Here is a 24,843-nt window from a genome sequence, read left to right as displayed (position 1 = left end):
CTTGTCCATCCTCATCCTTCTGAAGTATTTCGAGTACAGACCCAGAGTATAGAGATGTACAACATAGAAACAGACTCTTGGGACCAGTTCGTCCATGCCAACTAGATATCCAAAATAAGTCCAGTCCCCTTTGCCAGCATTTGGCCCATTATTCATTTATACCCTTCCTATTCATATAGCCATCCAGATGCCTTTTAAATGTTATAACTGTACCAGTTGCCAACCACTCCTCTGGCAGCTGATTGCATACACACATTGCCCATCGTGTGAAAAAGTTGCTTTCTATATCCCGCCCCCTCCACCCGGTCCCCGCCCCTCCCCCAGACCCCGCCCCCTCCACCCGGTCCCCGCCCCTCCCCCAGACCCCGCCCCCTCCACCCTAGGTCCTCACCCAGCCTTACCATCAACCAAGTCACGCCCTCTCGGGTAAGACCACGCCCTCTCACGCTGACCCCCACCCCGACCGCAGCCACGCCAGACCACGCCCCTCCGGGAACCGGGCCACGCCCCCTCTCCACGCCGACCTCCCCAATAGGAGCGGGCTCATTCTTCCCCGCCCCCTTACAGTGACCACACCTTCCTGTTCGCCCCGCCCCTGTAACCCTGCCCCTCCCCCACCTCAGTTTCCAACCGTCGGACGGTTCGTGGCGGGAGCGGCGGAGAATGTTGGGACGACCCGCGGGCGCATTTAAAAGTTTTCTGACCCGTCCCCTGAGCTTTCGATGTCTCCGGTTTCTGTGAATGTGTGAAGACTGAAAGCAGTCCCCCCCCCCCCCCCCACATACATACACGAGTTGACCCCCTTTTGAGGCGGCGGCGAAGTCGATGTGAAGAAGGCTCGATGCGGTGAGGGAAGATGGCAGCGCTGCGAGTCAAGGCGCCGGGCTGCTCCCCGGCCGAGGCCGCCTTACGCCTGCCGGTGTCGAAGGAAGGAGAGCCGCCGCAGCAGCCAGCAGCCGGCGTGGAATTACCGCCTCCTCCTCCACCACCACCACCACCACCTCCTCCCCTTCCTCCTGCAGCCCGGGATTACCGGTTGGAGGAGCTGGAAACCGTCGCTACTGTCGGTAGGTTCGGTGCCTGGGTGTGGGGGTTGGGCTGAAGTACCCACCGACATTCCTAACCCCCCCCCCCCCCCCTTTCACGCTGATCTCTTGATCGGCCTGGCCCTTATGCAAAAAAAAAGAGCAAATCTCTGCAAGATGCTATTTATGGTGCATTCGTGAAGTTGCACGAGTGCATTGCCCCCTTCCTTCCCTGAGGCTGTCCCACTTGTGTTCCCGGTGGCACGTCTCAGTCAACACATTGCACGCTTTTGCAGCCTTGCAGGTTAAAACTCCCACGACTCCAGGTTACAGTCCAACAGGTTTAGTTGGAAGCACTAGCTTTGGAAGTGCCGCTCCTTCAGCAGGTGGTTGTTCAGTTGGGCAAGTTATTCAGTTGTCTTCCCAAAGTATTGAGTTCTGACATTTTCACTTAGCAAGTTATTTTACTGGTTCCCTTTCCCCTTCCACTTAGGTTTCGCACCATTAAGGTCGTTGCTGGTTAAAGAGTATTTGCGAATGAAATGGGCGGTTTGGGAATGACAGATCAAAGTCTATTTAGAGTCATAAAGATGTACAGCATGGAAACAGACCCTTCGGTCCAACCCATTCATGCCCACCAGATATCCCAACCCACCTGCCAGCACCCGGCCCATATCCCTCCAAACCCTTCCTATTCATATACCCATCCAAATGCCTCTTAAATGTTGCAATTGTACCAGCCTCCACCACATCCTCTGGCAGCTCATTCCATACACGTACCACCCTCTGTGTGAAAAAGTTGCCCGTAGGTCTCTTTTATATCCTTTCCCCTCTCACCCTAAACCTATGCCCTCTAGTTCTGGACTCCCCAACCCCAGGGAAAAGACTTTGCCAATTTATCCTATCCATGCCTCATAATTTTGTAAGCCTCTATAATGTCACCCCTCAGTCTCTGACGCTCCAGGGAAAACAGCCCCAGACCGTTCAGCCTCTCCCTGTAGCTCAGATCCTCCAACCCTGGCAACATCCTTGTAAATCTTTTCTGAACCCTTTCAAGCTTCACAACATCTTTCCAATAGGAAAGAGACCAGAATTGCATGCTATATTCCAGCAGTGGTCTAACCAATGTCCTGTACAGCAACAACATGACCTCCCAACTCCTGTACTCAATACTCTGACCAATAAAGGAAAGAGTACCAAACACCGCCTTCACGAACCTATCTACTTGTGGCTCCACTTTGAAGGAGCTATGAACCTGTACTCCAAGGTCTCTTTGTTCAGCAACACTCCCTAGGACCTTACCATTAAGTGTATTAGTCCTGCTAAGATTTGCTTTCCCAAAATACAGCACTCGAATTTATCTGAATTAAACTCCATCTGCCACTTCTCAGCCCATTGGCCCATCTGGTCCAGATCCTGTTGTAATCTGAGGTAACCCTCTTCGCTGTCCACTACACCTCCAATTTTGGTGTCATCTGCAAACTGACTAACTGTACCTCTTATGCTCGCATCCAAATCATTTATGTAAATGACAAAAAGTAGAGTGCCCAGCACCGATCCTTGTGGCACTCCACTGGTCACAGGCCTCCAGTCTGAAAAACAACCTTCCACCACCACCCTCTGTCTTCTACCTTTGAGCTAGTTCTGTGTCCAAATGGCTAGTTCTTCCTGTATTCCATAAGATCTAATCTTGCTAATCAGTCTTCTGTGGGGAACCTTGTCGAACGCCTTACTGAAGTCCATATAGATCACATCTACTGCACTGTCCTCATCGATCTTTTTTGTTACTTGATCAAAAAACTCAATCAAGTTTGTGAGACATGATTTCCCACGCACAAAGCCATGTTGACTATCCCGAATCAGTCCTTGCTTTTCCAAATACATGTACATCCTGTCCTTCAGGATTCCCTCCAACAACTTGCCCACCACTGAGGTCAGGCTCACTGCTCTATAGTTCCCTGGCTTGTACTTACCACCCTTCTTAAACAGTGGCGCCACGTTTGCCAACCTCCAGTCTTCTGGCACTTCACCTGTGACTATCGATGATACACATATCTCAGCAAGAGGCCCAGCGATCACTTCCCTAGCTTCCCACAGAGTTCTCGGGTACACCTGATCAGGTCCTGGGAATTTGTGTTTTTCTGCTCGACGTTAATTGAATTGTGTTGAGTTTTGCACTTTCCCTCTTGCAGTACTTAGTTTCATCGTGTTTGTTCAGTGGATGTGTTAGTGATGATGCTTCATTGGTTGCGATTTCAATGAAATTGAAATGCAAAATATAATTGCCTTCATTTTATCGCAGTAGTTGGTTCTGTTTCTTTTTATTCTCCTTTTGGTACATATTCTACTAGAATTTTGGGCTACAGGTATTGCGTGCAGTTCTGATCTTCCTATCGGAAGGATGTTGTGAAACTTGAAAGAGTTCAGAAAAGATTTACGAGGATGTTGCCGGGTTTGGAGGATTCGAGCTATAGGGAGACGTTGAATAGGCTGGGGTTGTTTTCACTGTAGCGTTGGAGGTTGAGGGGTGATCTTAGAGGTTTATAAAATCGTGAGGGACATGGATAGGAAAAATGGATGCAATCTTTTCCTTAAAGGTGGGGTGGTACAGAACTAGAGGGCATAGGTTTAGGGTGAGAGGTGAAAGATTTAAAAGGGACTTAAGGGGCAACTTTTTCACGTAGAGAGTGGTACATGTTTGGAATGAGCTGCCAGAGGAAGTGGTGGAGGCTAGAACAATTGCAACATTTAAAAGTCATGATTTGGAGATACCAGTGTTGGACTGGGGTGTAGAAAGTTTAAAAAATCACACAACACTAGGTTATAATCCCACAGGTTTAATTGGAAGCACACTAGCTTTCGGAGCTGATGAAGGAGCGACACTCCAAAAGCTAGTGTGCTTCCAATTAAACCAGTTAGACTATAATCTGGTGTTGTGATTTTTTTTAACATTTAAAAGACATGTGTATATGAATAGGAAGGGTTTGGAAGGATATGGGCCAAGTGCTGGGAAATGAGACTAGATTAGGTTAGGATATCTGGTTGGCATGGATGAGTTGGACCGAAGGGGCTGTTTCTGTGATATACATCTCTCTGACTTGCAAGCTTAAGTCATTCAGTGCATGTTGTAGTGTTAATGAGGTTGGGGTTAAAAGGTGTTTTTAAATGAAAAGATGAATTTGTGTAGGATGCTCAAACTTTTTGTCTTCACCTTTTTAAAATTTGGGATGCATGCCGTTTTGAGTTCTCTAGAGTGATTTAAGTTTCACGTATTTGATGTCAGTGGGAACCAGCAAAGCCTGAATGAAGATTGCCAAACACACAGCATGCATTTTCACAGTGGAGGTTTGGGTCTTGGAATGGCTGACTGCACACTGATTTTCCATATTTATGGTTGTGGAATTTTAAAACTGTGCTGGTGTTGAAAGCAGAACTGATGTGTTTACTGGGCAATGTTTAATAAATGATAGCATCCTTCAAAACTCATTTGTCTCTGTTACCAGGTGTCTCACCAAGCCATGTTTATTTTGCTTTTTGCATGCAAGTGAATAGAACGCACATTCTTTAAAAAGAAAGAAACCTAGTTTGAGCAAGATCTTTGCACTGTCAAGAACATACTGAGGAAATCTAGTGATGGCAATAAACATTTCATTTGCTCACTGAAGACCATTAACTGGATGAAATGTGCAAAATATTCAATTGTCAGTGATGTTAAAAAAGCCAGTTGTAAATATGAAAATGAAGTTGAGTGAGGATGGGATTATTTGAATTGGTTCCACCATTGAATAACATGATATCCTCCTACCTGGATTCTAGTGGAAGTTTGTCATTTTGGATCAGCACTTGGCTTTAGTGCATGGATAAAGCCAGAATATTTGAGAAGGGGAGTACCCTGGAGGTCATATGGACAAAGACACTCATATTTCATAAGTTAATGCAGTTAGAATTGAATCAATTATCTTGGCTAATTTTACATTTCTAGCTTTCTTCAGTTGATAAGTTTATTTGTAGCTTGTTTTGGAAATTGTGGTAAATTTTTCCGATGAATCCTCTAAATATTACGAATTTTATTGTAAATTACTATGTTCAGTTGACATAAGGTGCTTGACAGAAATGATGCAGTGCTTTCAATTGATGTCAGAGTTTTAACCCGTATATGTCAATGGTGAATTTTGAGTGTTTTTTGGTTGCATTTTTAATATTGGCTGTTTATTTTGACATTTGCTTATAAATTTGTCAGCCCAATAGTTAATCAGGGACTCCTGGTTCTTGGTTTGATATTTGCCTGATGCAACAGAAATTGTTACAATTTGGCTAGGTTTACATGATAAAATGTAACTTTGTAAAGAAGAATTATTTTAGTTCCAGGCAGTTAGAACAGAGATTAAAAATCCCTATGCACTCATTGTCATAAAGAATGAACAATTCTCCAACAACAATTTGAAAGTAAAGTCTAAATATGATGTAATAAATTGCTCCAAGGCATTTTCCAGGAGCATTATACAATATAATTCCACACTAAAGAGATATTGGGGCAAAAACTTGGCGAAAGATGGAAGTTCTAAGATTTGGTTTAAAGGAGGGGAGGTTCAGAGAGGGTTTTCCAGAGCGTTAAAGTTTAACTGCATAAAATAGGATAAATGCCAGTTGAAGTTTGTGGAATCTCTTGCATTTTAGATGTTGGAGTTATGTTGCTTTAAGATGGTAAAAGCTACAAAGGTAGTATTAGAAACTACATGTCGGCTTGCTGAGCTAGAAATATCTGTTAATTCATTTACCTCATTAATTCAGGATATTAGAGTATAAATTATGAATAGATTGTTTCACATTTCTAACACCTATACTAAAACATAGTTTGTTCATGATTGTGGAATCTGTAGCTTTAATCTTTTACTAAGTGCCTGAGTTTTCAAAATGTTTCTGCTTAAAACAAAAATAACTTAGCAGATTGAAACACCCATTGGATGACCTTCTCCAGGATCAAAACAACAGCCAACTACATGTGGTAAGTTAAAGGGAAGGATGTACATTTGACCTACATGGGGACTTATGGGTTACTGGATGGCTATGCAATTTAGAAAAAAACATTGACCAGGTGACCAGAATTTGAGGAGTGCAGACATATTGGAAGACATTACAAAGATAGGGCTGGGTGAAGGCTTGGACAATTTGCTTTAGAAGGATGAAAATTTTAATATTAAGATGTTACTGGATCAACGTCTACTGTAAATTGGTAAGCAAAATAGTGATAGGCTAGTGGACTTAGTGTGAGATTGAGCATGGACAGTAGAGTATTAAATGACCTCACATTTACAAATTGTATAATATGGAAGTGGCATTGGAATTGAATGTGTTAGAATCACTCCAGTTTTATCTGTGTGATCTGGATGATGCTAGTTTGGAAATATTAGTTACTCATTCCTATTTGTCTTCAAGATGATGGTCAGCTGTCCCCTTAAACTTCTGAAACATTTTAAGCTGATTGTGTTGCCAAGATATTTTGAGGATTTCTAAGATCTTGATTCACTGACAGTGAAGTCAAGATAATATGAACCTTGGAGATGGCAATCCTCTTGTACTATTGGTGATAGAAATCACTGGGTAATTTGTTGAGAATAAGTGTCAGTTGCCTGTAAATTACTTTTTTTTTAAATAGTCATAACTATAATCACCTTCTAGTGTTCAGGAAAGTGTTTCTGCGATAGTGAAATTCCATTTCTGTTGTAGAAATTTTGCATCCTAGAAATTGTAGGGTGGTATCAATGAATAGAAAATCCTTTTAAAAAATGTTGATTCATTTTATGCTTGTTCTCCTCATTTCAGCAAAGAGACCTGGGCATAATAATATACAAAGTTGCATTACATTCAACTGAAAATACATCTCATTGTTTTCGAATATCCTGATATTGACAGCAATTAACACTTATGTGATTCACAACTTTGCTTTGGAACATAAACACAGAAGTACAAACAGGAGTCAGCCATAGATCCTCTTCAGCCTCAATGTAATCATTCTTGAAGGATTTTATTTCCAAGCACCCTATCCCCATATGACTTGGTTCCCTTAGTGCCTAAAGATCTATTAATGTAAGTCTTTCTCAGCATCCATGGTTTTGGGCTAGAGATTGACTGACTCCAAATGACCTCTGCATGTGGTGACATGCATGCAGTCGTGCAAGGTGGCCAACGTATTCAGGAATGTTTAACTTTAAGCTGTACAGTTTAGAGCAACATCAGATGCCACTGACCTTCTACCTTCTCATACACTTTAAGGAGTTTATGTATTTCAGTGAGAAGCCCCTTTTTCAGTCTCTTCTCACAAGGCAGCCCCCTCACCCTGGGAATCAATGTAGCAAATCCTGTTGCATTTCCTCTTGTCGTCCTGCAACCCCCCACCCCCACCCCCATCCCCACTCTCCAGTCAGGAGAACGATTGCCCGTGTGCACGGAGACATGAGTTCATGGCTGCCTCAGAAGGATCAGTTTCTCAATGAACTGTATAGTCATTTTAATCCATATAAGGCAACATACATATTAATTGGGTGACTGTTACAATCAGCGAGTATCAATAGCAGAGACCAAACCCTTTACTGTTATCCAATGAATTTTCTTAACCTTGTTAATTGGATTCATACAATGGGTACATTTCTCCTTGTTAGCTGACCTTGCATACTGATTGCTTCCAATATTGTAAAATGGTTCGACATTATTGCTTTTCCACCTTGTTATCCCATTATCCTTGCCTCCAGTACCCCATTGTTAACTGTAAGTTCTTATCTGATCTGAGTCATGCTCAGCTGAACCACTTGTTTCACAAAACTCATGACTTAACTCTTTCCCTGTCTGCTTATACACATTCTCACTCTACAAAATAAATACTTTTAAATACCGTACTCCAGATGTGCTCTCAATGTTTTCCTTCCCTCTTATACTCCAACTCTTCTGTAATATGCCATTTGTTACCTTTTTACATAACATGTCATTTGCCTTGCTGATTTCATGTAGTACCTGCATACCATGAAAGTAGTAATGGATGTTTTATAATCTGTGAAAGATTGATAAATTTGATGTATCCTTTTTGGTATTAAAACTTCTACATTTCAAACATTTGATTGCAGTTGATGGTGTCTTGAGATTTTAGTTATGTGTTTAGTTTGTATTTGGACTGGAATTATTTCGGAAGCACTTTGAAATCCAGCTGGTGTTGCAAAGCCCTGATATTTTAGTTCAATCCATTACATTTAAAAAAAAAATGGAAATTAGAAATCTGCTTGACTTTGAGAGCACATCTGATGTGATATCGCAAACTTTGAGGCCAACTTAACATTCAGCTGAACTGCCCTTAGTTTCCAGCCTCTCAAATTATATTCATTTACTCCATTTGAGGAATTTGCTGTGACATCTGTCACTGTGGTCATTTGGGTATCTCACAGGGTGCTGCTTTAGCATTCAGCTTTTTTTTTGTTGAAACTGGTCAGTTCCTATTGTTCAGTGATAAAAGCAACAAAACAGCTGCCAGGTATTATTCTTGGCTCCTGGTTTACAGTCTGAGCAGTGTGGGTGGGGTGGGAAGGCTTTTGCGTGCTCACTGTGTTGGAGTGACCTACTCTTGATATGCACTGTGCCATGAAGGTAATAGATTGAGCAGTTTGTGATTTTGGATATTACTTCATGTTGAGATACAATCAGTTTTTTTGCTGTGTTACGCGTTGCGCATTTGTTAGGATTGACTAGGATTATTGTTATCAGTGATTTTGCAGCCGACCGACACACAACTCAGAGGTTTGAGAAGAGTTTTTATGGTTTTCCATAAAACAGCATTCAGTGTACAAAGAATGAAAATATAATCACAGTTTGAGCTCTTATTGCAAGATCTGATTATGAAGGGGTTGGATGGTCACACCCAGTCATTCTTTCCTCCTGGTCATGCAGTCATGAACATTTGTCACCGATTTTGAATGTTTAACATTTTTGGTATTATGACTAAATAGATAGATCATGGGCAGTATCACAGTACAAGGCTTTAATCTTTGTGCAGGTAGGTAGGGGTTTAGGTTGAGGAGTCTAGGACCATGAGACACTTTTTTTTTAAAAGTAAAGGGGAATGAAACTTCAATCTGAGAGAAGGGAAATATTTTTTACTCCGATGAATCTCTGGAATTCTGTACCACAGAGGGCTTAGCTTAAGGTAGAGCTTAATGAATTTCTGATTACCAGTGGCATACAAAGTTATAGGATTGGGATGAGTAAATGGCATGAAAGTGCTCGATCAACCATAACTGTACTGAATGGGGGATAGGCAGATGGGCTGAATGGCCTATTTCTGTTCTTATATTCTGTTTTTTTGTGTAAGAAATACCATTGTTCCATCCAAAATATCCTGGAATGGATTAGTGATAATGGGTATGTATGACCAATGAATAAGACAAGGATAAAATTAAGACATCACTGCTTATTCATGAATGAGTTGCTGAAGTTTGTGAATAGTTTCATAGTTTGGCAATCAGTCAGAACTTTTGCATGGCTTGTTTATGATTTTATATTGGACATTGTGGACATAGCTGTAAAGATAAAAGACAGTTAACGTACAAATATTTTTGCTCCTATTGATTTACTTAGTTTAGATTATTTCATGACATAAATCAAATTTCTGGAACTAGCCCATATTATCAACTAAGCTTTGAGTTATATTTCAAAGTTTGCATCAGTACAGTTTGAACTCTTAACCTTTTTAGAGTTACTAATTCAGTCCGATAACCACATCATCACTCAGGCATTTTGTCATAACCACATATACACAATGTAGTAAGTGAACTGGAGCCTATCTTCAGTTATGACCACATACTCCTGTTATCACCTGGCTGAGTTTTACACACACTCAATGATTGTACAATTTTGACTTGAAAAAAGTGAGGCAAATTTTTCCTCTCAGATTGCATAGAGTCATAGAGATGAACAGCATGGAAATAGATCCTTCGGTCCAATTTGTCCATACCAACTAGATATCCCAACCCAATCTAGTCCCACCTGCCAGCACCCAGCCCACATCCCTCCAAACCCTTCCTATTCACATACCCATCCAGATGCCTTTTAAATATTGCAATTGTATTCACCTCCATCACTTCCTCTGGCAGCTCATTCCATACACGTAGCATCTTCTGCATGAAAAAGTTGCCTCTTAGGTTTCTTTTATATCTTTCTCCTCTCACCCTAAACCTATGCCTTCTAGTTCTTGGCTCCTCCACCCCAGGGAAGAGGCTTTATCTATTTATCCTATCCATGCCCCTCACGATTTTATAAATCTTTATAAGGTCACCCCTCAGCCTCAGACACTCCAGGGAAAACAGCCCTAGACTATTCAGTCTCTCCCTATAGCTCAAATTCTTCAACCTTGGCAACATCCTTGTAAATCTTATCTGAACCCTTTCAAGTCTCACAACATCTTTCTGACAGGAAGGAGACCAGAATTACATGCAATATTCCAAAGGTGACATAACCAACAACTAATAATTGGGAATGTTGATCATATTAAGTGATTTCAAAATATCTTACTGCTGGTATCAAGTCTTAGATTTACATGTCTAATCATTTTCATATTTTCTTGTTGAAAGTTTGAAATGTATTTTGTTCTTGGATGTTGATCAGCACTATATAGTCAATAGGGATATCTAAAGAAATTTGATGCGAAACCTACAGGAACTATCAATTATTCAGAAGTCTACTGACGCTTAAGTTCTTGCTCAACTATTATGACTAATCTGTCATAGCATTCCACACCCCAAGCATATATTTCAAGATTCTAAACTTTATTTACAAATTTCTTTTTGTTCTCTCCATTGTGAGCCAGTAACAGGGTGTAAATATCTGATCTGAAAATGTGTTGTTGGAAAAGTCCAGCAGGTCAGGCAGCATCCAAGGAACAGGAAATTCGACGTTTCGGGCATAAGCCCTTCTTCAGGAATCCTGCAGAAGGGCTTATGCCTGAAACGTCGAATTTCCTGTTCCTTGGATGCTGCCTGACCTGCTGCGCTTTTCCAGCAACACATTTTCAGCTCTGATCTCCAGCATCTGCAGACCTCCCTTTCTCCCTGTAAATATCTGATGTTAAGATTACTTGCCCTTCACTCCTCCCTAAAACATATTGACACCAAGAACAGCTATGTAAGAATCCTACTCATTGAACTAGTGCTCAGCCTTCAACACTATTATCCCTCCAAGACTGATTCCTAAACTTAGTGATCCTGGACTAAGCCCCACTCTCTGAACTGGATCCTCAGTTTCCTGACCCACAGGCCACAATCAGTGAAGATTAGAGACAATATTTCATTCTCAACACTGAAGCCCCCCCACGGGTGCATACTCAGCCCCCTACTGTCCTCACTGTATACCCATGACTGCTTTGCCAAATACCAGATGAATGCCATTTTCAAGTTCACTGATGACACCACCATGGTCGGTTGAATCTCAGATGGCAACAAATAGACTACAGTCGGGAGGTGGAAGACTTAGAAAAAAGGTGCACTGAGAACAACCTAGCTCTCAATGTCGACAAAAGGAACTCGTTATTGACTGTTGAAGGGCTCTGGCCCGAAACGTCGAATTTCCTGTTCCTTGGATGCTGCCTAACTTGCTGTGCTTTAACCAACAACACATTTTCAGCTCTGATCTCCAGCATCTGCAGACCTAACTTTTTACTCTTTTGGTGGGATGTTACTCATGTCCCCCCACATTAACAGCACAGAGGTGGAATGAGTAGAGAGTGTCAAGCTCCTGGAAGTGGTCATCTACAACAAACTTTCTTGGACTCTTCATGTGGACGTACCAGTTAAAAACGCCCAACAACGTCTCTTCTTCCTCAGGCAGCTGAGGAAATTTGGCATGACGGCAAATGCCCTTGCCAACCTTTAATGGGGCTACATCAAGAGCATTCTGTCTGGATGTATCACGACCTGGTATGGCAACTATACTATTCAGGATCGGAGACGATTACAGAGAGTGGTGAACTCAGCCTGGACAGTCACAACCTCCATCTGTAGAATCTATCGACCAGGCCCGCTGTCAAAGAAAGGCTGCCAACATTCTTAAAGATCCATCCCATCCTGGCAATGTTTTTCTACAACCTCTACCATTTGGGAGAAGGTACAGGAGCCTGAACACACACGTACCAGCTGGTTTTGTAACAGTTTCTACCCTACTGTTGTTAGAATACTGAATGGACTCAAACCCTTAACGTTTGCCTGAACCGGTGTTTTTTTTTGCGGTGTTTACCTATTATTTACTTATCTATGCTACTTAACTCTGTGATCTGCCTGTATTGCTCGCAAGACAAAGCTATTCACTGTGCCTCGGTACAAATGGCAATAAGTTCAGGTCAAGTCAAGTCACCCGACCCGACCCGACCCGACCCGGTTAAGGAAAATAAAGTACTTACAAATAAGTATGTAGCACCTTTCATGACCTTAAGATATCTTTACATCCTTCACAGCTTAATACTCTTAATAATTTTGTCTAAGTATAATACAAATACACAATCCTTGATCTGAAATTCAAAAAGCTCTGAAATCTGAAGTTTTTGTTGTGAAGATTTTGTCTGCATAACAAAGTTGTTTGGTGTGCAAGCAGTTAACCCAACTGCACACCCACTCGACCCATGTCGGTCACATACGACGTGGTGTTGTGGCCTAGTATTGGCCGGCATCAATTCTGTCTTTGTGCTCGTAGTACTCACAGCTGTATCTGCTGTTCAGTAAGATTTTTTAGATTTCACCATTAAACGGTCACTTATTCTGAAATCTGAATTCCATAAACCAACTGGCCCCAAGGGTTTCAGATAAAGGAATGTGTACCTGTATCATTTGTTACAAACGTAGTTGGTTGGAATAAAGTAAAATTTATAATTGCAAGTAAAACTGAAATACTGATGATGGAATCAGTCAATACAATTGTGTAAATGCTCACAAATGTTTTACAGTTTGAGGAATGAAACGTGGTTCCCTTCTGTTGGCAAGTGCTGTGATTTATTTCCAGTGCACAAAGTGAAATAACTAATCTGCCTGCCCAATATAGATTAAAAATAAATGGGGAAAGGCTTCAGAAATCTGAAACAGAAGTTTGGGAATTCTAGTTCAGGATAGTCTTCAAGGTGTTATGGGCCAGACCAAATCGCCTTCAAATATATCAAGTAGATAGCCAAAGCCCTAACTTTTATTTTATGTTCAAGGTAAGTGTAAGGTGCTGTGTTTCAGATGTAGCTCAGTTGATAACTCTACTTGGCTTTATGCCAAACAAATTTTATTTTTACCTTACAGTTAAATGGAAACAAATGAAAGAAGAATCGGTGTAACTTTAACTCTATTGGAAAACTTAACTGAATAAGACATTTCTTAACCACTAAATAGCAACTGTTACAATATAATACCATTCCTTGGCAAAGGCAAAGTCAGTCAAACAGATTGCCACACATGCGAATCTGGCAGCAGAGAGAGAGAGAAAGAGATATGGCAGCTTTCACAACCAGCTTTAAAAATTCAGTAACTATTGAAAGCTAAACTTAAAACCCTGGTGCTGTTGGAGCCTGACTCCACCCATTCATTATTGTTCTAATTATAAAATAAATTCCAAGAGCTCACAAGCTGTTTACTTTATTAACTTTGAATAGATAATTTGGTGCCTTTGTCTTAAAACCTCTCTTCACAACAAAACTGGACAAAATACACTTCTTAAAGCAATGGTATTGCCACAAAGGTAACATGTGACAGTTAGTTAGGAAGGCAAATGCAGTGTTAATGTTCATTTTAAGAGGGCGAGAATGCAAGAGGAGGGGCTGTGTAAGGATCCAGTCAGACTTCATTTGGAATATTGTGAGCGGTTTTGGGCCCCGTAGGATGTGTTGGCTTTGGAGGGGATTTAGATAAAGTTTTCGAGAATAATCATGGGAATGAGGATTGGTTTACGACTGTGGGTCTGTACTTAATGAAGTCTAGAAGGATGAGGGAATCTGATTGGTACTTATAGTAATACTGAGAGGCTTGGGTAGAGTGGACATGGAGAAGATGTTTCCATGAGGAAGAGACACTAGGATCCAAGTGCATAACTTAAGAGCAAAGAGATGACTACTGTTGAGAACTGAGATGAGGAGGAATTTCTTCAGACAGAGGATGATGAATCTGTAGAATTCATTACCACAACGGGCTGGAGACCAAGTCATTGAGTGTATTTAAGACAGAAATAGGTAGGTTTTTGATTAGTATAGTGATCGGGGGTCTGGGGGCTGGGGTAAGGCAGGAGAATTAGGTTGAGAAGCATATCAGCCATGATCAAATGACAGGGCAGTTTTGATGAGCCAAATAGTCTTATTCTGCTCCTGTATCTTTTGGTCTAAAACATCTGTCATAAGTTTATGGATCTGTATTTAATTGTATTCCCTGCAAGAGTGTAGCCATTATAGATCACGCTGACAATAGCCCAGATTTACGCCAAGAAGTCAAAACAGGTTGCATTTTGGAATTGTTCTGTGTACATTCCATAATGTTTTTATACCACCATTTTACATTGTCATTTTACTTTCCTATCCAAGGCATATTTATTGTCTGAATTTGTATCAGAAAGTGTCAGGTTGGAAGATCTGGATTCAAATTCTGCCAGGGCTTGAGGATAAGTCTGGTTTTATAGTGTAGTATTGAAAAAAATGGATGAGTAATTGAGCTATTTTAAAATTTGAACTATTGAAGTTGCCCATGTTTTATTCATAATATTTTCACTGGTTTCGAATTCAGTTTCTTAAGCTAAGATAGCGTTTTATTTTAATACTTTTAAAGACATTTAATAATGTATTTCCAAAAGATCTTACAAATCAGATTTTTCATTCAGTGATGCAAAATTATGTGTGCCTTTGCTTTTGGATATGTAAACATGTGAAGTTTAAATATTCAGAACCTATTGCAAGAGCCCAAACATTGCTATAGCATGGTTAAATTAGACTGAAGCTTGTGCTGCTCTACAATAGATTTTTTTTTTAGATTTGACTTAGTGTGGAAACAGGCCCTTCGGCCCAACAAGTCCACACCGACCCGCCGAAGCGCAACCCACCCATACCCTTACATTTACCCCTTACCTAACACTACGGGCAATTTAGCTTGGCCAATTCACCTGACCCGCACATCTTTGGACTGTGGGAGGAAACCGGAGCACCCGGAGGAAACCCACGCAGACACGGGGAGAACGTGCAAACTCCACACAGTCAGTCGCCTGAGTCGGGAATTGAACCTGGGTCTACAGGCGCTGTGAGGCAGCAGTGCTAACCACTGTGCCACCGTGCCGCCCACTAATAGGCTTTGGTTCTCCTGTCAGAAATACTTTTGGCTATGTCTGTAGACTCAAACATAGATTTCTGCCCTTTACAAATTGAGAAGATTCCAAGGTTCCCTTTTACAAAATAATTTTTGGATGTACCTAGCCTAAACATTGCTAAAAGGAGACAAGAAGTTGAAACTTTGTCTTGCATTCGTTGGGATGAGGACCACAAGAAACAGCCTTGAAAAAGGGCACAACTGTTTGGACAGCATGAGAAGCGGGTGCTGACCAGTGAGGCCTTTGGTATGAAGATGCAGCAAAAACAGATCGCTTTTAATCTTGGTTCCCAAATCAATTTCGTAGATAGGTCAGATTGTTGTCACCATGAGAGTGCACCTGTATCCATGCCTCCTTTTTTGTTCCAATGAACAAAAGTATAATAAAGGTACAAATTTCTTTCCTCTACAAATATTAAACAGGGTCTTGTGTATAAACATATGTAATTTCTAGCTCATAAGTGCTTTTTACTGCAAGCCTAATGATAAATTAATTTCTGGAGTAATTCTAAGCACGTTCTGGATTATTTAATAAATTATATCCAGTAGCATGAGATCATAAGAAACAGAAGTGGAAGTAAGGCCACTTGGTCCATCGAGTCCACTCTGCCATGCAATCATGGCTGATGGGCATTTCAACACCACTTAGAGTCATGGAGTCATAAAGATGTACAGCATGGAAACAGACCCTTCAGTCTAACCGCCCCATGCCGATCAGATATCCCAACCCAATCTAGTCCCACCTGCCAGCACCCGGCCATATCTCTCCAAACCCTTCCTATTCATGTACCCAACCAAATGCCTTTTAAATGTTGCAATTGTACCAGCCTTCGCCACTTCCTCTGGCAGCTCATTCTATAAACGTACCACTCTCTGCGTGAAAAAGGTGCCCCTTAGGTCTCTTTTATGTCTTTCCCCTCTCACCCTAAACCTATGTTCTCTAATTCTGGACTCCGCCACCTCAGGCAAAAGACTTTGAATATTTATCCTATCCATGCCCCTCATAATTTTGTAAACCTCTATAAGTTCACCCCTCAGCTTCTGACGCTCTAGGAAAAACAGCCCCAGCTCGTTCAGCCTCTCCCTATAGCTTAAATCCTCTAACCCTGGCAACATCCTTGTAAATCTTTTCTTAACCCTTTCAAGGTTTCACAACATCTTTGATAGGAAGGAGATCAGAATTGCACGCAATATTCCAGCAGTGGCCTAACCAATGTCCTGTACAGCTGCAACATTATCTCCCAACTCCTGTACTCAATACAGGAAAGAATACCAAATGCCGCCTTCACGAACCTATCTACTTGTGGCTCCACTTTCAAGGAGCTATGAACCTGCACTCCAAGGTCTCTTTGCTCAGCGACACTCCCTAGGGCATTACCATTAAGTGTATAAGTCCTGCTAAGATTTGTTTTTCCAAAATGCAGCACCTCGCATTTAGCTGGATTAAACTCCATTGGCCCATCTGGTCAAGATCCTTTCGTAATCTGAGGTAACCTTCAATGTCTCCTACACCTCCAATTTTGGTGTCTTCTGCAAACTTACTAACTCTATCTCTTATGCTCGCATCCAAATCATTTATGTAAATGACCGAAAAGTAGAGGACCCAGCACCGATCCTTGTGGCACTCCACTGGTCACAGGTCTTCAGTCTGAAAAACAACTCTTTGTCTTCGACCTTTGAGCCAGTTTTGTATCCAAATGGCTAGTTCTCCCTGTATTCCATGAGATCTGACCTTGCTAACTAGTCTCCCATGGGGAACCTTGTCAAACACCTTACGGAAGTCCACATAGATCACATCTACCGTTCTGCCCTCATTAATCCTCTTTGTTACTTCTTCAAAAAACTGAATCAAGTTTGTGAGACATGATTTCCCATGTATAAAGCCATGTTGACTATTCCCAATCAGTCATTGCCTTTCCAAATACATGTACATCCTGTCCTTCAGGATTCCCTCCAACAACTTGCCTACCACTGACATCAGGCTCACTGATCTATAGTTTCCTGGCTTGTCCTTACCACCTTTCTTAAACAGTGGCACCACGTTTGCCAACCTCCAGTCTTCCAGCACCTCACCTGTGACTATCGATGATACAAATATCTCAGCAAGAGGCCCAGCAATCACTTCCCTAGCTTCCCACAGAGTTCTCGAGTACACCTGTTCGGGTCTTGCGGATTTAGCCACCTTTATGCATTCCAAGGCATCCAGCACTTCCTCCTCTATCGTATGGGCATTTTTCAAGATGTCTCCATCTATTTCTCTACATTTTATGTCTTCCATGCCCTTCTCCACAGTAAATACTATTGCTTACCTGCGCTCTCCCTGCATCCCTTAATTCCTTGCGAGATGAAGAATTTAACAATCTCTGCCTTGAAGACATTTAACTTCCCGGTCTCCACTGTGCTCCATGGCATTGAGTTCCACAGGCCCACCACTCTCTGGCTGAAGAAATGTCTCTTCATTTCTGTTCTAAATTGACCCCCTCTAACTCTAAGGCTATGCCCATGGGCCCTGCCTGACGGAAACAATTTCCTAGCATCCGCCTTTTGTAAGCCATCTTGTAAGATTTTATTAAATCTTCCCTCAACCTTCTAAACTCTGATGAATACAATCCAAGGATCCTCAGCCGTTCATCGTATGTTAGGCCTTCCATCCCAGAGATCTTCCGTGTGAATCTCCACTGGACACGCTCCAGTACCAGTATGTCCTTCCGAGGTGTGGGGCCCAAAACTGGACACCATATTCTAAATGGGGCCTAACCAGGGCTTAATAAAGTCTCAGTGGCATGTCTCAATAGCAGAGTCATATCTGATGATGTGCTGGTAATGCATTATTGGCATGCTGTGTAGTATGAATGAACAACTGGTTGTGTTGTTTGATGCAGTGCACCAATTATTGGGATGTATGGCCTACATTAATGGCATCATATTAGCATCCAAACTCATCGCAAGCATTTATGTCATAAGCAAGATGTCTTTTTGGTTAGATGGCTGCATCGTGTCACTAGCAAAAACTATTTATACTCACTGCAAAGTAGAGCATCAGGCAGTCTGCTTCACCTGTTAAAAGTTTAGAGATACTTCTTTGCAGGCTAATCAGAGGTAGACTGGGCACTGTTCAGGGCTAAAAATGGGGAATATAATTTTCATGAATTTTCACGGTATTAAGTCCTGACTTGCTGCAATCACATGGGATCACATCTGGAGCATTGTGTACAGTTATGGTCTCCTTTATTGGAAGTAGGATGTTCAAGTCTGAGGGAGTGCTCTATCCCAGGCAACATCCTGGTGAATCTTCTCTTTACCACATCCTCCTTTGTAATGTGAAAATCCACATAGGCTATATGAATTGCACTACCCTCCTCTACACATCTGATCATCTCTTAAAACAAAAATCAAATTTGTTCAGCATGACTTCCCTCTGACAAAGCTGTGCTATGTCTGATCAAACCTTACTCTCCAAGTGAAGAAAAATTATTTGCCTCAGAATTTTTATCAATAGTTGCCCTACCACTGATGTACGACTCGCTGGTCTGTGATGACCTGGTTTATCTCTATCATCCTCTTGAAAAGTGAAACACATTAGCTGTCTACCACTCCTCAAGGATTCCCCCATGGTCGGAGAGAAATCAAAAGTTGGTGGCCACAAACTTTACACATAATAATACTGTCTTTGTTTTAAGTGTTCAGCATGCTGTTGTGTAAAACCTAAGCAGTAAAGTTAAATAAGATCAACTGGAGTTTCTCTGTTTTGGTTCCTGGCCCATACTGTTGCATTGCAGTTTCAATAGCAGCCTGGCCCTCTTCAAACATACAGAAAATAGTTTTTAAAAAAGTTATCTGTTCTAATATGCAATGGGTTAGAAAAATAACTTCACAGATAGCAAGATCTGTGTGTTCCCATCTGCCATTAGGCAGCAGATCCTAAATATGGCAACATTAATGCTGGGGACAAATAAGAGAGTACACTCCTATTTAAGTTGTATAGTAGATATACAAATTCTGAAATGTATAAAACTTCAAATAAATGGATCATAGTCCAGGAAAGTACATTGAGCAATTTAATGAACTATGAATTCAAAGAGCAGGGATTCTAATAGGCTGTTCTGCTCTTTAAATTTAGTCACACCTGAAAACTATACACCTTTTAAACTAGCAACTAATCTATGCTCTAATGTGTTATCCATGTAAACAAGACATTAATGTATCAAACAGATAACTAAAATAACTATCATAGGCAATCTACTTAAAATCCATAAATACTCACCACAATTTGATTAATGAGCTAGTTTAGAGTTCTCCCAGCGCACTTCGAGTTTTACAAGATAGTTAAACAATTCTAGTTTTTGGAAACACTAGAATCTGTCAATGTCGGCTAAAGCCACAAAATCATACCAATTATTGCAAAGCAATGGTACATTTAAAATTACTAACGCAAAAAAATGAGCACATCCATCAACAAAAGTAACTCAATTCTATTCAAACATAAAGCAGCAAGTAAGCAGATGTTGCATTCATTGCTGACAAATCGCTTTTAAGTCATTGCACACATCCATACCAATGAAATCCCAAGCTGCAAAATGAGACACCACAGGTCAAAAGAAAAACAGCCATGAGACACAGGTTTCACAAAAATGGAATGATATGTTACCAAAAAAAGTCTAGGCGAGTTATATGTAGTCAGATGTAAAGTATAGAATTTAAAGTTTACTCGTCCTACCAAGATGAACAGATTCAGAGATTTAGAATTCAGGTGTCATGAAACTGGACTACAGAAATTTTGTTAAATCCTAACAGGAATTTAATGTAATTAACTCAATTTACCAAGATACCACAAAATGTACATTAATAAAGAATGTAATGTATATTTCTATGTTGCTTTCCTATTACTAAAAGCATTACAGATTGATTTAATGTGACAAATAATGGGCAGCTACTAAATAGAATGCAAATATCATAATTGAGGAAGCATTAAAATAAAAGCAAAATACTGCTGCAAATTTGAAAAAAAATGATGGAGAAACTCAGCAGGTCTGGTAGCAACGGAAGAGAGAGAAATAGAATTAACATTTCAGTATGAGTCTTCAAAAACTTGAGAAAGCATTTAATTGAAGAAGGAACTATGCTACAACATATTTACTTAAGCCACTGAAATCCAATGGAGCACTGAACATAGTGTAATGCGGAGTTAGAAAAACTAACCCTGCAGTCAATTTTAAAATAATTTTATCTCTGTCTGCTCATTCCTCTGGAAGTCTGTTCCTGTAAATTGCATTAACCAATCTCTATCTAAATTAGTAAATGCCCGCATAATGGTTCATTGAGTAAATTGGGCTGATGCTACCTTAGACCAGAAAAATGAGAAGTGATGCCATTAAACCAGAGATTATGAAAGGCTTTGACAAGGTAGACATCCAAGAGATTAGTGTTCCAGACTGAGTAATGTAGAACTTCAGAGCACAGTCTCCGGACAATGGGCTAGTCATTGAGGACATTTGTATCTCAATTTTTTTTTAGATTACATTACTTATAGTTTGGAGACAGGCCCTTTGGCCCAACAAGTCCACACCGACCCACCGAAGAGCAACCCACTCAGACCCATTCCGCTACACCTCACACTACGGGCAATTTAGCATGGCCAATTCACCTAACCCGCACATTTTTGGACTGTGGGAGGAAACCGGAGCACCTGGAGGAAATCCACACAGACACGGGGAGAATGTGCAAACTCCACACAGTCAGTCGCCTGAGGTGGGAATTGAACCCGGATCTCTGGCGCTGTGAGGCAGCAGTGTGCACTACTGTGCACCGTGCCACCCACTATTGTAAATCTTTGAAATTCTTTGTATCATTGTTGAATATATCAAAGATTAAATATACATATTTAATTTGGACTGTCTTTTCGGCTTCTCAGGGAATTAACACACCCAGTAAGTTGGCAGGAAAATGGAGTTAAGGTCAATGACCAGTTGCAATCATGTTAAATGATGGAGCGCACTTGAGTGCTTATATGGTCTACACTTGCTCCTGTTTTTTTTTCCTGTCAAATTACCTTGCTGTGTTGGATACTACGTTGTAATTTACAGTACTGACTACAAAATAATTTCTCATGTTGGGTCGTGAAAGGTGCAACATAACTGCAATATTTAGCTTTAAATAAGTTCCATCCATATGTGAATTAAATGCTTCCATTTAATCACCTCCATCTCATTTATACTAATGAACACAGCAGCTGTTTGCTAAGAGCAGATGCTAGCAAACTGAAATGAAAACAGGAAATGCCACAAACATAATATGATCTGAACCAGAAAGTTACCTTTGGTCACCTTTCATGTGCAAGAAATGCTGCCAGACCTGCTAAGTGTTTAGTTCAGTTTTCCATATTGTTATATGAATAAGATTGGAAGTCCCATGACGCAAGATTATAGTCCAACAAATTTATTTGAAATCACAAGCTTTTGAAGTGCTGCTCCTTAATCAAGTGAAGTGAAAGGAAGCACACAGGCACAGAATTTATAAAGTTAAAACTCTCAACACCAGGTTATAGTCCAACAGGTTTATTTGGAAGCACTAGCTTTTGGAGCACTTCTCCTTCATCTGTGTCTTATGATCCTGCTCCACAGCTACTTGATGAAGGAGCAGCGTTGTGAAAGCTAATGCTTCCAAATAAACCTGTTGGACTATAACCTGGTGTTGTGATTTTTAACTTTGTCCACCCCAGTCCAACATTGGCTCCTTCATATCACAGAATTTATAAGCAGAGAGATCAAAAGCAGAGAGTGCAAATAGTGTGTGTAGAGTGTCAACAGCTGAATAACAAACCCCTGCAGGTGACCAAAAGTGTCAGGCAGTGAACGTAAAGTGTCAACCGCTGAATAACAAGTGAAGGGATGACCTATGGTCTGATTAAATCTGGCAGAGAGATTATTACAATAAAAAATTATGAAACATAGTACCTTGGTAGTGGAATATCAGGTAGATAAGATAGTGAAGAAGGTGTTTAGTATGCTTTCCTTTATTGGTCAGTGAATTCATTGGAGGTTGGGAAGTCATGTTGCAGCTGTACAGAACAGTGGTTAGGCCACATTTGGAATATTGTGTGCAAATCTAGTCTCACTCCTATACAAAGGATGTTGTAAAACTTGAAAGGGTTCAGAAAAGCTTTACAAAGACATTGCCAGAGTTGGAGGGTTTGAGCTAAAGGGAGAGGCTGAATAAACTGGGGCTGTTCTCACTGGAGCATCGGAAGCTGAGGGATTACCTTACAGAGGTTTATAAAATCATGAGGGGCATGGATAGGATAAATAGACAAGGTCTATTCCCTGTTATGGGGGTGTCCAGAACAAGAGGGTACAGATTAAAGGTGAGAGGGGAAATATTGAAAAGAGTCCTAAGGGGCAATATCACACAGAGAGTAGTGCGTGTATGGAATGAGCTGCCAGAGGGAGCGATGTAGGCTGTTGCAATTGAACATCGAAAATGTATCTGGATGGATATATGAATAGGAATGGTTTAGAGGGATATGGGCCAAATGCTGACAAACTGTCCGAGATTAATTTAGGATATCTGGTCAGCATGGACAAGTTGGACCGAAGGGTCTGTTTCTGTGCTGTACATCTCTATGGCTGTATGACAAGATGGTGCTGGAGACAACCCAAATGGCTGGAACAATATGTTAGATAGAAGAGTCTCATTCCGAGGGTCTAAACCAAAGTAACAAGTTGTCCAAAACTGTACAAACTAATTAAGGTAGAGAGAGATCATAACAAGTTAGCAAGCTGATGGTGTCAAAACAGAACAGTAATGAAGATTTTACAAATGCAGAACAGGATGATGGAATTACATGTATTGAGACATGAACCCAAGATCACGGTTGAGGCTGTCCTCATAGGTACGGAACTTAACTCTCGGTTTCTGCTTGCTGACTCTGCTTTGTTGTGTGTCTCAAAGGTCTCCCTGGAGGATGCTTACCTGAAGATCAGAGACTGAATGCCCTTGACTGCTGAAGTGTTCCCCGACAGGGAGGGAACATTTCTGTTTGGCAATTGTTCGCCTCCACCGTATCTGCTCCCAGGAGGACCAGTTCCACCACAGAACACACCAGATTGCCTCCTTCGTTAGAGACCGCAATTTCCCTTCCCACATGGTTAAAGATGCCCTCCAACGCATCTTGTCCACATCCCATACCTCCGCCCTCAGACCCCACCCCTCCAACTGTAACAAGGACAGAATGCCCCTGGTGCTCATCTTTCACCCTTCCAACCTTCGCATAAACCAAATCATCCGCCGACATTTCCGCCAACTCCAAACAGACCCCACCACCAGGGATATATTTCCCTCCCCAGCCCTTTTTGCCTTCCGCAAAGATTGTTCCCTCCGTGACTACCTGGTCAGGTCCATGCACCCCTACAACCCACCCTCCCGTCCTGGCACCTTCCCCTGCCACCGCAGGAATTGCAAAACGTGCGCCCATACCTCCTCCCTCACCTCTATCCAAGGTCCTAAATGAGCCTTCCACATCCATCAAAGTTTTACCTGCACATCCACCAATATCATTTATTGTATCCGTTGCTCCCAATGCAGTCTCCTCTACACTGGGGAGACTGGATGCTTCCTAGCAGACCGCTTTAGGGAACATCTCTGGACACCCACACCAATCAACCACACCGCCCTGTGGCCCAACATTTCAACTCCCCCTCCCACTCTGCCGAGGACATGGAGGTCCTGGGTCTCCTTCACCGCCGCTCCCTCACCACCAGAGGCTTGGAGGAAGAACGCCTCATCTTCCGCCTTGGAACACTTCAACCCCGGGGCATCAATGTGGACTTCAACAGTTTCCTCATTTCCCCTTTCCCCCACCTCACCCTAGTTCCAAACTTCCAGCTCAGCACTGTCTCCATGATTTGTCCTACCTGCCTATCTTCTTTTCCACCTATCCACTCCACCCTCCTCTTTCCCCCCCCCCCCCCCCAACAACCAATCACCTTCATCCCCTCCCCCACTCACCTATGCTACTTTCTCCCCACCCCCACCCTCCCCTCACTTATCTCTCCACCCTTCAAGCTCTCTGCCTGTATTCCTGATGAAGGGCCCAACACGTCGATTTTACTGCTCCTCGGATGCTGCCTGAACTGTGCTCTTCCAGCACCACTGATCCAGAATTGTTCTGTAGTGTCCATTCATCCATTGTCGTAGCATCTTCATGACGAGGCCAACAGTTATCCTTAACTAAATATCCCTAATGATCAATGGACAGTTAAGAGTCAACTACATTGCTGTGAATTTGGAATTGCATACAAGTCAGACCAGGTGAAGATGGCAGTTTCTTTCCCTAAAGAACATCAGTGAACTGGATGGATTTTTCCAAGAACATTGCTAGCAATCAATAATGATTTCATGGTCTTCATTAGACTCTTAATTCCTGACTTTTGTTGAGTTCAAAGTCTACCATCTGCCAAGGTCCTCAGAATATT

General features: G+C 41.6%; 1 protein-coding gene across 2 annotated transcripts in view; it reads left to right on the top strand.

Annotated features, from left to right (window-relative positions):
- The first annotated feature begins 627 nt into the window (after nt 1-627).
- Nucleotides 628-24,843, top strand: part of prkx (protein kinase X-linked) — a 127,751-nt gene continuing 103,535 nt past the window's right edge. For both annotated transcript variants that reach the window (XM_060826289.1, XM_060826288.1), the window contains exon 1: nt 628-1,067. In XM_060826289.1, coding sequence (XP_060682272.1) covers nt 857-1,067 — 211 coding nt within the window. In that variant the 5' untranslated portion in view covers nt 628-856. The remainder of the gene's footprint in view (nt 1,068-24,843) is intronic.

This window comes from Hemiscyllium ocellatum, chromosome 6 (assembly GCF_020745735.1).
Source record: "Hemiscyllium ocellatum isolate sHemOce1 chromosome 6, sHemOce1.pat.X.cur, whole genome shotgun sequence".
Taxonomy (NCBI): domain Eukaryota; kingdom Metazoa; phylum Chordata; class Chondrichthyes; order Orectolobiformes; family Hemiscylliidae; genus Hemiscyllium; species Hemiscyllium ocellatum.
This window is presented reverse-complemented; position numbering and strand designations above follow the sequence as displayed.